Genomic DNA, 12,566 nt, shown 5'->3' with positions numbered 1-12,566 from the left:
TGATTTTGATAAAGGTCAGGACTGCTGACCCCCGCGTGACTCTGTATTCATCCCTATGTGTAACAAAAGGTATATAAGCAAACCCAAAAATAAAGAAATGGGATCAGTTTCCGGAAAGACTGATTCCCCCATGTCGCTTCTTTCTTCCTCTCCGTTTTTCTGGCTGAATTCCCATCTGGTGCATGGGTACCCATCAAGCCTGCTAATTTTGCCTGGGCTTCTAAGATCGGACCGGGGGGCCTCAGTGCCTCCTCTCCTTTGGGAGAATGGGAAGACGCCTGCGGCCTACGTAGGTGGTGATTGGTATTCCATGTGAACCAAGTTATTCAGCCTCTTTTTCTCTGCTAGTTTTCTAATCCTTCTCTATCTGTAATTAAATAAGTTATTTCCAAGGACGGCGACTCCGTCCCCACCTTTGAATCACCCTGGACCCACCGGGGCTGGACCCCAGCATATCTATAGCCCATTGTGTCAAACACATTATTTTTATATGTGCAAGTAACTGAGCTCCAAAGGATCCTATATTCTTCTCTTTTTTATTATGAAATATTTCATAACTTTTAAGCATTAGCAACATTACAATTGGTACACACAGTTATTGGTGCTACTTCCCAGACACTGTATAAGTGTTAGAATTCTGAATGCCAGAACCATACTGTTTTGATTATTATAGGTTTGCAATAAGTTTGAAATCAGGAAGTATGAATTCTCCAACTCTGTTCTTTTCAGAATTTGGGGTCACTTGAGATTCCATATAAATTGCAGAATTGGTCTTTTGATCCCATGTAAAACATCTGCAAAAATGTATTTGGAATTTTGATAGGGATTGCATTAAATCTGTAGATTGCTCTGATAATACTGACATCTTGACAATATACCAAGTTTTTTAATTCATGAATGTGGAATGTCTTTCCATTTACTTGCCTTCTTTAATTTGTTTTGGAAATGTTTGGTGAACATTTCACTTTACAAATCATTCACCTCCTTGGTTAATTTCTAAGTATTTTATTGATGCTATTGTAAATGAAATTTTCATCATAATTTCCTTTTAGGATGGTTCTTTATTTGTGCATAGTAATGCAACTGATTTTCTAGTTTTAACTTTGTTTCTTGCTACTTAGCCAAATTTGTTTATTAGTTCTAACAGGGTATTTTGTGGTATCTTTGGGGTTTTCTGCATATAAGATTATATCATCTGCAAACAAAAATCATTTTACTTCCACCTTTCAAATTTGGATGCCTTTTTCTTGCCTACTTGCTTTGGCTAGGACATCCAGTATTATAGAAGTGGCAAAAGCAGGCATCTTTTCCTGAACTTACAGGATAAGGTTTCTTCACCACTCTGATTCAGAAGCAAATCAGGATAGCAAGGAAAGATCCACCTGCCAATTTTCATCAACCATTGAAAGAAGGACTGCAGCTTATGGAAAAGCCAATCATCTCTTGTTCTGGAAGGAACTGTTTATCTTCCAGTGGGAGGAAAAACTGGGGAATTCTGGAAAAGCTAGCTGCTAACATAGGCTATAGTTTATCAAAGTGTTGATTCTTCGGAAATGACTAGAGAATTAAAACACTCGGGCAAAGTCTCTTAAAGACACCCAACCTGCTCTGAAATAAGTCAGAGGGAACTGGAGACATATACAGTCAAGTTCCTTACTTGCTCCAGATCTAACACTGAGAAGCCTAACTTCTATACATTCAGCAAATTTCCCAATATGTTATAAGGAGCCATAACTACAGAAGGCACTCAGTGAATTGAATAACTGTTAGCTGAGTAATGAAATTCACATTAAATAAAATATTTCTACACGTTCAGTTCATTAAAACAGTGGCATTTCCTGATAAGCTAGTTGCTCAGGATCCACATTTGTCCCTTTATATTAAGAGAGAAGTGATTGCATCCACTGAACTGAGGGCAAAATCTCAAATTCTAAACATGTCATATGCTGTTTCCCCTGTTTTCCTCTGAAAGAAGACTTTTGCTGAGTCTCTAAATATGGATTACACATTTGAAGCTGATAAAATATATATATATTTGATTATATAAATGTATGTATATATGTGTCATACTGAGACATAGAAGTCTAGATATTTTAAGAGATGGCTCATTGCCCCTACATTAGGACAGGTCCCTGGAGTGGTGCAGATTATTTTCAACAACAGTTGTGCGAGTCCACTTACCTAGCACTTCCTCTTCATACGCGCCTTCCCCGCTGCTGCAGCCGACTTCACAGGATTCTCGCTATGGAAGACAGGTAGCATGCCAGTCAGCGCAGCCTTTGTACTGCTTTTGCTCACAAGCTCCAACCAAATTTTGAACTAGAAATGCCTGATATATAGCTATACCTGTATATCAAGAATTTGAGCTGTAATACTCAAGTTCCCATTTGCTAGTGGGATTAGAACAACCGCTTTCAATCTTTTTTGACCATGTCCCGAATCCCAAAATACATTTAACAAAACAACTTTTTACACACATACAAGTTGGGGAAAAAAGATTGCTGAAATGGTCGTTTTTCTCCCTTTTTTTTAAACAGCTTTATTGAAATATATTTTACATACCATAAAATCTATCCATTTAAAGCACATAATTCAGTGGTTTTTAGAATCTTCAAAGAATTGTAAAATCATCATCACAATCTGAATTTAGAACATTTTCGTCTCCAAAAGGAATCCTGAGCCGTGATGCAATCTTATGCGTTCTATCCTATGTCATTTTATTTATTGTGACTCTTTAATCCAGTAAGTTAATTTCATGACCTTCTAATGGGTGACACCCCACAAAGTGACAAAATACTGAGCTCAACAGTGCAATTATATGTTTGCATCTTAGTCAAAGGTTTAGTGAGTTACTTAAAACTCTAGCCTAAAATGAAGCCTATTTATTTTATGTATCCGTGCCTTCCTTGAAAAATTGAAAGTGGACTATAAACTTTGGAGCAACTGAACATTTCAATGAATGCTAAGGGCCAAAGTTAAATTTTAAGGTCTACAAAAACCTAATGGTGCTTAACATCTCATCTCATTAACTGAAAAAGAGTAAACATTTTGGGGGCTGAGACACAAATTTCCTGCGACTTTTAACATTAACAATAGTTAGGAGGAGAAAAAGCAAGGAGAAAAGGCATGCAGCATAAAACTACAAAACAATCACGGTCAATCTTCCCACTCTCATTCAGTTTATAATTATAACCCCTGGGACAACATTCTATTGTTTCTCATGATAATAAGGGAAACCATGACTCAGTGCATTTCCTCTGCATGTCCAGGTAGAGAAGGGCTGTTTAATTTGCAATTACTCAACTGTCCCATATTTGATCTGTGCTCTCCAAGGAAGTGGAGCCTGATAAGCCCAGGTTTGCTTAGTTAGGGATTAAATACCTCAGTCTGGACTCAGGATTATTTAACTTAAGGGTCTAGTATATTTTTCACATCTTCTTTGTGGTTTCAGTAAAATACACTCAGCACATTCATTAACTGCAGAGAATAAATGTACCAAGTGGCAGCAAAATTATCATTAACCTGGGATTTCTTTTCAAGAAAGAAAACTGAGGAAGAAGGAAGGAAATGGAATAATGAGTATGTGGTAACACAGCTAGTTCTGACCTATCCAGGAGCTTAAATGTTTTGTTTACTTCGATGAAGCTTGCCTTTTTTCCCCAGCTTTATTAAGATAAATGATTACCACCATAAGCTAACACCTTCATTCCATCATATAATTAGCATTTCTGCTTTGTGGTGAGAATATTTAAGGTCAACTCTTTAGCAGCATTCAAGAACATAATACAGTGTTATTAGCTATAATCACCATGTTGTATGTTGGATTCCCAGAATTTGTTAATCTTATAACTAGAAGTTTGTACTCCAAAGAGTTTAAGTGTTATCTCGAGTGGAGGCAAAGCTATTGAATAGGATTTCCTTCTTTTGTCTCTCCCTCTCTTTCTCTGTGTGCCTTCCTCCCTCTATCTCGCTTTCTCTCTCTCTCTCATCTAACATTAGACTTCAAATGAAGTTATTCAGTGTTTCTCAAACTCAAGTTGCCCTGGAGAGAACTTAAAGGAATTTGGATTTATGAAGTTCACAGAATCTGAGCCAAAAGCCCTGGGTGCGGCATTTATACAACATATTCCAGGCGACTGAGCTGCCATTGCCACTGTGAAAGCCAAGTTCATCCTTCCCAGGGGCTACACCCATCTGCTGCCTCTGTTCTCCTGGCAGTAAGATGACTTTCATCATCACCCTCTGGCTCCACTCCTGTGTTTCCCTGACTGTCACACCTGCTGTCTTTTGTTATTCCTGCAGCTCAAGGAGGATAGGCCCCACCACCCTCCCTGGATGCCTCTATTGCAGAGTCTCCATATGAATTGTGGCTTCATCTCCTAAAAAGTCATTCATTCAAAAAATATTTACTGATACCTTTTACATGCCAAGCACTGTTTTAGATTTTAAGGCTATGGCAGTGTATAAGACCAGTAAAGTTCCCTAACTTCATGGAATTTATATTCTCTTAGAAGAAAATACACAATAACAAAGTAACTAACTCAAAAAATAAAGTATGCTTGGATAATGTATTCTTGCCTGGGGAATCCCATGGACAGAGGAGCCTGGTGGGCTATGACCCAAAAGGTCACAAAGAGTTAGACATGAAAGAGGAGACTTAGGTAAAAGTCAAAGACATAAGGCATGACCAGACAGGAAGGGGACTAACTTTAGTTAGGGTGGTCAGGAAGAACCATGCCGAGGTGACCTTCAAGACAAGACCTGAGTGATCAGAAGGAGCTGGCCTTGCAAAAACGTGGACAAGGGCAAATGCCTTGAGGTAGGAATATGCCGCATAGACTCGGAGATGAGGGAAAGGCCAGTATGGCTGGTGCAGAGAACAAGGAACAGGAGGCAAGATGAGGTGGATGAGCCAGCAAACACTGGTAGTTTGTACTTTTTCTTAAATGGCAATGAGAAGTCATAAGTTTTTAGAACCTTCTAGATTAGGATAATCTAATTTGTGTTCTAAATTATCAGGGATAAGCCATCTTACTTGCTCACATCGTTTTCCAAATTACACCTTGCAAGCTACCACTTCTAAAACTATTCCCTCCAAGAAACGTGTGGGCAAATCCCAAGCTTTCTAGGTGGAAGCGTTGATGGTCGAGGAGTTCAAATTTCCTAAAGGTGTGAGCAGCTGAGTTAAAAATATCTATCTCTATATCTCTCTCTTTACCCCCACCTCTATCGAGCATGTATGACTGTTCAGGTCTACATTATTTAATGTATAAAGTAGCAAAATATAATAGGAAAGAATAGAATAATTACATGTTACAACAGAGAGCAAAGGTACGTGTTACGTAAGCAGGACTGGGCAGCATAGTGATGAACAGTGAACTATCGCGCTAGAGACCCAGTCCTCGAGGAACAGAGATGCCCATGCAGAGAATGGGCGTGTGGACACAGGGCGGGAAGGGGGTGGGACGAACTGAGAAACAGCACTGATGAGTATACGCTGCCACATGTAACATAAATAGCTAGTGGGAAGCTGCTGTATACCGCGGGGAGCTCAGCTCTGTGCGCTGTGATGACCTAGACCGGCGAGATGCAGGGAGTGGGAGGGAGGCTTAAGAGGAAGGGGATATCTGTATACGTACTGCAGATTCACGTTGTTGTACAGCAAAAATTAACACAACAGTATAAAGCAATTATCCTCCAACTAAAAAAAAAGAGGCTTTAAATTAACAAAGTTTAAAAAAGAGAAAGAAACCCAGTCCTGAACTGCTTGGATGCTTCAGGCACTTTCGCTCTCTGGCTTCTAAACACAATCCTCTCAGGGACTGTTATTTTGGCTGCTGCTTTTGTTTTGGTCACATAAAAGAGTTCTCAGGCAGTTGTCTTTTTGTTTTTGTTTTAATCTCATCCAGGAATGAGCTTTAATTGTCTATTTACATAAGGAGTAATTTTTCCTTTGTTTTATTTCTTCTTACCTAACTCAATCACCATTCATTCCCAAGGAAAAATCACTCAGATACAGGGTCACCACAGACTATTGAGAGACTATTCCAATTTAAGTTTTTGCTTTTATTTTCTATTCGAAGGAATTTTTTCTGTTTTACTAATCATCTGTATCTCTTCCTCAGGCAAGATAGGATAGTTCTGTTCTCTGGTTTCAAGGAAATTTTAAATAGAATACAGCATAGATGTGAAACTGAGAAATAATGCAGCTTCATCATAAGTACCTATTGTCAAATAAACTAATAAATTCTGCAGGATATAGAATCCTGGACAGGAAATTTTAATTGAAGAAGACTGAAGGAGAAGAAGGTCAAGTGCAGGGGAGAGACCTCCTGTGGGGCTAGAGGAGAGGGTAATTGGAAGACACCTGGCCAGCCAGAGTCAGTATGAGGTCCCTTATTATCATAGCAAGAAGTAAATTAACTGAAATTTAAATTTTAAAAAGCTGTGTTGCCAAAGGAGTTTGCTGAATAAGGAAGAAGATTGCAACCTAAGAGTACTCTTCTGCGACTTTCCTGGTCGTTTTCAGTGGTTAAGATCCTGCACTTCCGATGCAGAGAGCATGGGTTCAATCCCTGCTGTGGAATGTGGCCAAAAGAGAAAATAAATAAACAAATAAATAAAAGGTTATCTTTGAATGCACTGTATTTAATGATAACCCGTAGGCTTTAGGGGGAAGAGGTGAAATCAGCAGAGATGAGGGTATCCTCGCTGTGCCTTTTCCTCTCTTCCCACCACCCAGGCTTCAGGAAGCAGAAGAACCTTTCAAACCAGATTAGAGTAGTACATATGTACACGTGTGAATGTGTATGAGTGCATACATACATCTATGTACGTTCATATATGCATTTTATATATGCACATAGATATGTAGAGTTCAGCAAATACTTGAGTCAAAGATAGAAACACAGTCATTTTTACACCCAGAGTTAGAGCACTCCTAGCAAGAACATTTCTGTGCACCAAGAATGACTCAGCCTCCTTTATCCTTATTTTAACAGTGTTTTAAGGATAAGAGAGAAAGATGTGAGGTTTAATGACACCTTTTTTGCAAGTGACTGGCACTCACCTCACAAACTGCAGCATAGGTTTCATTCTGCATGGAGGAAAAAGGAAAGAAAAATTATTCAAAATCTTTAGAGTTGTAAATAATTTTAATGACACTTAGCTAGGCATTTCTGCCAAATTAATTTATGCCCCACCATCGACAAAATGCTTCCCCTGTGGTTCAGCAGGTAAAAGAATCCACCTTCAATGCAGGGGACACAGGAGACTCAGCTTCAATCCCTGAGTTAGGAAGACCACCTGGAGAAGGATATGGCAACCCACTCCAATATTCTTGCCTGGAAAACCCCATGGACAGAGAAGTCTGGTGGACTATGGTCCAAAGGGTCACAAAGAGTTGGATAAGGCTGAGCAATGGGGCATGAGCATGAACACATGATGAAACAATCGATAAAGAATAATCAAAGCAAAAGATTCCAGAGCTGGGCCTTCCGTCCAGGAAGGCCACTGTACAAACTGCTGTAAAAAGTATGTTCTTTGCATTATTGGAAAAATAAGGACACACGATGTCTCCTAGAAAATCTCAGCTAAGCAGTAATCCACGATAGACCAGGTTAGAGAATGAAGGGATGTTGGTAGGTGCCAAGGGAGACAGAATCGGAAATGAAAAGCCACCAATAGGTCTGGTTAGGAAAGGCCAGCAGATCCTTCTGCCCAAACTGGCCACTCCAGCATCCACTCTGCTTGCCGGACTGATTCCCCCAACAAATGGTACTTATTCCTTCACTCGCTCAGTGCAGTCTGAGGAATAGCTACGAGCCCCTCACTGTGTTCGGAGGAGGGGACAGTGTGAACAAGACAGAAAGCGTCCTCCCCTGATAGCCCTACATGTCGGCAAAGGATATTAAACATGTGACTAGGCAAATAATGATTCAAACTACCATCTGGACAATGTGCTACCAAGGGCAAGGAAAAGTGTTTTTATTTTTTCGCTTGTGTATTTACTTGGCTGCACTGGGTCTTAGTTGTAGCATGTGGGATCTAGTTTCCCAACCAGGGATCAAACAACAGCCCTCTGCCCTGGGAGTGTGGAGTCTTAGCCCCCAGGCCACCCAGGAAGTCCTTGGAAAAATGTATTTAGAGTGTGTGATTGTTCACAAGTCCAAACAGCCCCTGCTCCATCTTTTGGTAACTGCCAGTCTATGAAGCACACCGTCACAAGCAGGAGAGTGGGTGTAAGTGACTCGTGGAGCTGAAATCTGTGAGGACACCTATACAAGAAAAGCTGTGAGGACTGACTATACATACGGAGACGTTAATATCCTTATTTAAATCTCCATGCTGTAATTTGAGTCATTAATAGAAAATGATATTCTGTGTGCTTAGTCGCTCAGTCGTGTCCAACTCTTTTGCGACCCCATGGACTCTACCCCATCAAGCTCCACTGTCCATGAGGATTCTCCAGGCAAAAATACTGGAGTGGGTTGCCATGCACCCCTCCAGGGGATCTTCCCAAGTCAGGGACTGAACCCAGGTCTCCCTCATCGCAAGTGGATTCTTTACCATCTCAGCCACCAAGGAAGTTCAAGAAGTGATATTACCTAAAGTTATCATGATCCTAACTAATTTAATCTCTGAACTGAACAAAGCAACCCATTTTTAAATTATAAAACTCTTATCCATGAGATAGAAGTAATTAATTATAGTGTAGCAAGTACTATCTTTAGCAGAGATTCGCTTATTATCTTAATTTATCTATTAGGAAAGTAAAGTACCAAGTACCTTAGCGAAGTCACACACTAATTGGCAAAGCCAGGATAAATGAAAAATAAAAAAGTATTAGGGAATGTATTTCCTACACGAAGTGAAGTAAACCTAGGTGTGTGTGCCCTCTGGGTTAGACTGCTTCCATCTTCCCCACAGAGAAACCTTGAACGTGATCTAGGTCTCTTCAAAGTGTGGTCTGGAAACACCCAGCATTGCATCACCTAGGAGCGTGTTACAAGCACAGAATTTCTAGTCCCCACACAAAACCTAATGAATCAGAATCTGCATTTTAGCGAGATCCCAGATATTTGCATATTAAAATTTGAGAAGTACAGGACTAGGACATTTACCAAATACTTAACATTTTACTAAAAGGTCGCTACAGTTTGGAGCAATTGGTCATTTCTGGCTTCCATGATTTGCATTAACTTCTTTCGGTTTCCAGTTCACCAGTTGCATTAATAATGTTGATTTTGGGACTTCCCCGATGGTCCAGGGGTTAAAATCCACTTTGCAATGCAGAGGATGCATGTTCAATCCCTGGTTGGGGAATTAAGATCTCGCATGCCACAGAGCAACTAAGCCCTCACACTGCAACTGCGGAGCTCACTCCACAACTAAAGAGTCTATGCACCACAGAGAAAGCTCTCCCGTGATGCAAACAAAGATTCCGTGTGCCGCAACTGCAGCTGCTGCTGCTAAGTCGCTTCAGTCGTGTCCAACCCTCAGCGACCCCATGGACTGCAGCCTACCAGGCTCCTCCATCCATGGGATTTTCCAGGCAAGAGTACTGGAGTGGGGTGCCATTGCCTTCCTCGTGCCACAACTAAGACCCCAGAAAGCCAAATTAATTGATTAAAAAAAAAACAAAACTGATCTCATTTTCTCCATTACTCCATTTCCATTATGTATTACTCATACTTTTGCTTTAGAGTCAAGCCAGCTAATTAAAAGCCAATGGAAACTCACATGGGAATCCTCATGGAAAATGTTTCTCTTGAGGGAAACATTAATATCAAAACAGAAACATAATTAATACTTACACACTTTAAGGCACAGTTTTCCTGATCTGCCGAATTCCAGAAATGACATCCTTGAATACACTATAAGAGAAGGTAAGAGAGATTGATGACTGAAGAACTGTGATTTTTCTAGTCACCTGAATGTGCAACTATTAACAGTGTTCCGAAGTAGAAATCTATCTGCCAAGGAATCTGTGGCCTCGCAGCAATCAGGACTTTTGAGAGTGTAAGCAGAGCTGTCGTATTCACAGACAGAGGAGGGCCTGGAGTGGCTCAGGGTTGCTGAGTGGAGTCTAGCCTGGGGCGGGCAGGCCTAGACCCCAGGGAGCAATGGAATGTCTGGGAACACACTGTCCACTGGGTGCTTGGTGCAGGGAAAGTCCAGGACAGCATGGTGTCAAGCACATCGTATAGGTCCTTGGGGTGTATCACGCAACAAGCCAAACCTAAAGCTGGAGACTCAAGCAGAGGCAGCACATCAAAACCGAGGTAGGTGGATAGTTTGGGAAGTCGGCTGCCCTGACCTCCCACTGGACAGATTCAGCTTGTGCCTCCTTGCCTGGTTTGTCTGCGCCTGTGATTGCGTGGACCATTCAGTGCCCAGGCCGCAATAACACCTAAATCGCCTTCCCCTTTCCCTCAGTTCCTTCTGCTCTGCCATCTCTTTTTTTTTTTCTCCTTTTTCCTTTCGTGTCTATGTCCTATCCTCAGCGCTTTCTCTTTTCACTCTTCAGGTTCTCCAAAACTGAGCTCATCTCCCTTGTCAGTATCAACCATCCGAATTTGAACTTCCCTTCCTGAGCGCCAGACCCAGATTTCAACTGTTTGTTAAATAGCTCCATTTGAGTCCTGACAAACACCTCCGGTACTGCAGTGAGTTGCCGTTTCCTCCTGCAGGGGATCTTCTCTACCCAGGGATCGAACTCGTGTCTCTTACATCTCCTGCATTGGCAAGCAGGTTCTTCCCCCCCTAGGGCCACCTGGGAAGCCCCAAATTCCGCATGTGAAACATCAAATTCCTCCCTTTGTACCCTCGAATTTGCTCTCTCTCCTGTTTGCTATTAATACGCTTCAGTCTTCTGAGCTGCCTGAACCAGGAGTCAGGGCACCTTCTCCTTCTTTCACTGCCTTCCCACCCCATCCTCATGGACAATCCATCACCAGGTTCTACGGATTCACTTCTTTGTTGCCTGCACTCTGTCTTGGTTCCTTGCTCACTCATGTCCTTGTTTTTCTGGGCCCACCACCACTTGCGAACAGCTTCATGGGGGATAACAAAACCTAATCATATCCTTATCCTATCTAAAACCCTGTGTGTCATTGAAACCAAATATTCCCAACATGGTATACCGAGCTCTCCACCATCTGGCCCCACCTAGCTTGCCAGCCCAGTCTTCTACTTCCTGTCTCTGCACACACACACTCCCTCAAGCAAGCTGAAGTACCCCTCCTTTTCTGCACAACTCAGCTGTCTCAAACTTTTGGGTCTGGATACAAAGGGCTCCCTCTGATTAGTGTACCTTTCTCCTCTAGTCCTTCTAGAAAACTCTTCATCTTTCTAGTTTTAGCCATGCAAGACCTGCAGGCAAGCAAGCTGCTTTTCCTCCTGTGTATTCTTCTTTCTCTTCCCACCCACCGCTGTTCTGACTCTCACAATGCTGTCTGGCTATGATTTTAGGTACATGTCTGTCTCTCTTACAAGACTGTGAGTCCTTTGGAACAGAGACCCTATTTTACTCATTCTTAAGTCTCTACTACCCAGCACAGTGCCTGGTTTATACCTATACTTGAAGTCACCAAACACATGTTGTGTAAATAGATACAGGTGCAGGAAAGAAAGAAGACTATAAATGTAACTGCTAGAGGAAAGAGCAGACACTGTCTAATGCAACCCTCTCAGAATACCTGCATTTTAGTAGTTTTAACTACATCTCAGAAATTTTAAGTAATTTGGCCAAAGCCACATCCATTGGAAGGACTGATGCTAAAGCTGAAGCTCCAATATTTTGGCCACTTCATGCAAAGAACTGACTCATTAGAAAAGACCCTGATGCTGGGAAAGATTGAAGGCAGGAGAAGGGGACAACAGAGGATGAGATGGTTGGATGGCATCGCTGACTTGATGGACATGAGTTTGAGCAAGCTCTGGGAGTTGGTGATGGACAGGGAAGCCTGGCTTTCTGCAGTCCATGGGGTCTCACAGAGTCAGACAGGATGAGCAACTGAACTGAACTGAACACAGCTAGGTATAATCAAAATCACGGTCTTGGCTTAGTCCTATGTTCTTTCCACCTCAACGCACTGTCCCTGAACTCATGTTTGAATAATCTGTGATGCAGACTTCTCTCTATTTTCCATCCAGCTTCCTCCATCGGGCACAATTAAATGAGCTTTTACTTAGGAATTATTATTACGGTAATCAAATCTGACTTTTGTCCCTTTTTTATCAATGCAAACACTGTAAAATCCCAGGCAGTGGAAGCAATTACTCACCGGTTCACTCAGATTGTGAGGCGTGCCAACATCAGGCTGTCTGCCCTGAAATGAAGAAAGAGGGACGGTGTAACCACCACAACATTAAAAAAAAGAAAAAAGAGCTTCCTTTTTTTGCCTCTCCAGTGTTTTCTAAATGTAAATTAAGGAGCCAAATGTTTTAAAGTCATTAAATCAGTCACAAAACCAGACAAGATGCCTCTGCAAGTTAACAGGAATACCTTGGAGATCCCACAAGTTTGGTTCCAGACTACTGAAATAAAGGAAATCAGCAAATCT

At 41.5% G+C, this 12,566-nt stretch overlaps 1 protein-coding gene across 2 annotated transcripts in view; it reads right to left on the bottom strand.

Annotated features, from left to right (window-relative positions):
* The window catches only part of ROS1 (ROS proto-oncogene 1, receptor tyrosine kinase), a 131,144-nt gene that overhangs the window by 104,957 nt on the left and 13,621 nt on the right, over positions 1 to 12,566 (bottom strand). For both annotated transcript variants that reach the window (XM_068985230.1, XM_068985232.1), the window contains exons 2-5: positions 12,288 to 12,332; positions 9,816 to 9,875; positions 7,070 to 7,096; positions 2,182 to 2,242 (exon numbers count right to left, since the gene is read on the bottom strand). In XM_068985230.1, the coding sequence (XP_068841331.1) occupies positions 2,182 to 2,242; positions 7,070 to 7,096; positions 9,816 to 9,875; positions 12,288 to 12,332 (193 nt within the window). The remainder of the gene's footprint in view (positions 1 to 2,181; positions 2,243 to 7,069; positions 7,097 to 9,815; positions 9,876 to 12,287; positions 12,333 to 12,566) is intronic.

This window comes from Capricornis sumatraensis, chromosome 13 (assembly GCF_032405125.1).
Source record: "Capricornis sumatraensis isolate serow.1 chromosome 13, serow.2, whole genome shotgun sequence".
Lineage (NCBI taxonomy): Eukaryota > Metazoa > Chordata > Mammalia > Artiodactyla > Bovidae > Capricornis > Capricornis sumatraensis.
The sequence above is the reverse complement of the archived record's forward strand: the minus strand, read 5'-3'. Positions and strand labels throughout refer to the sequence as shown.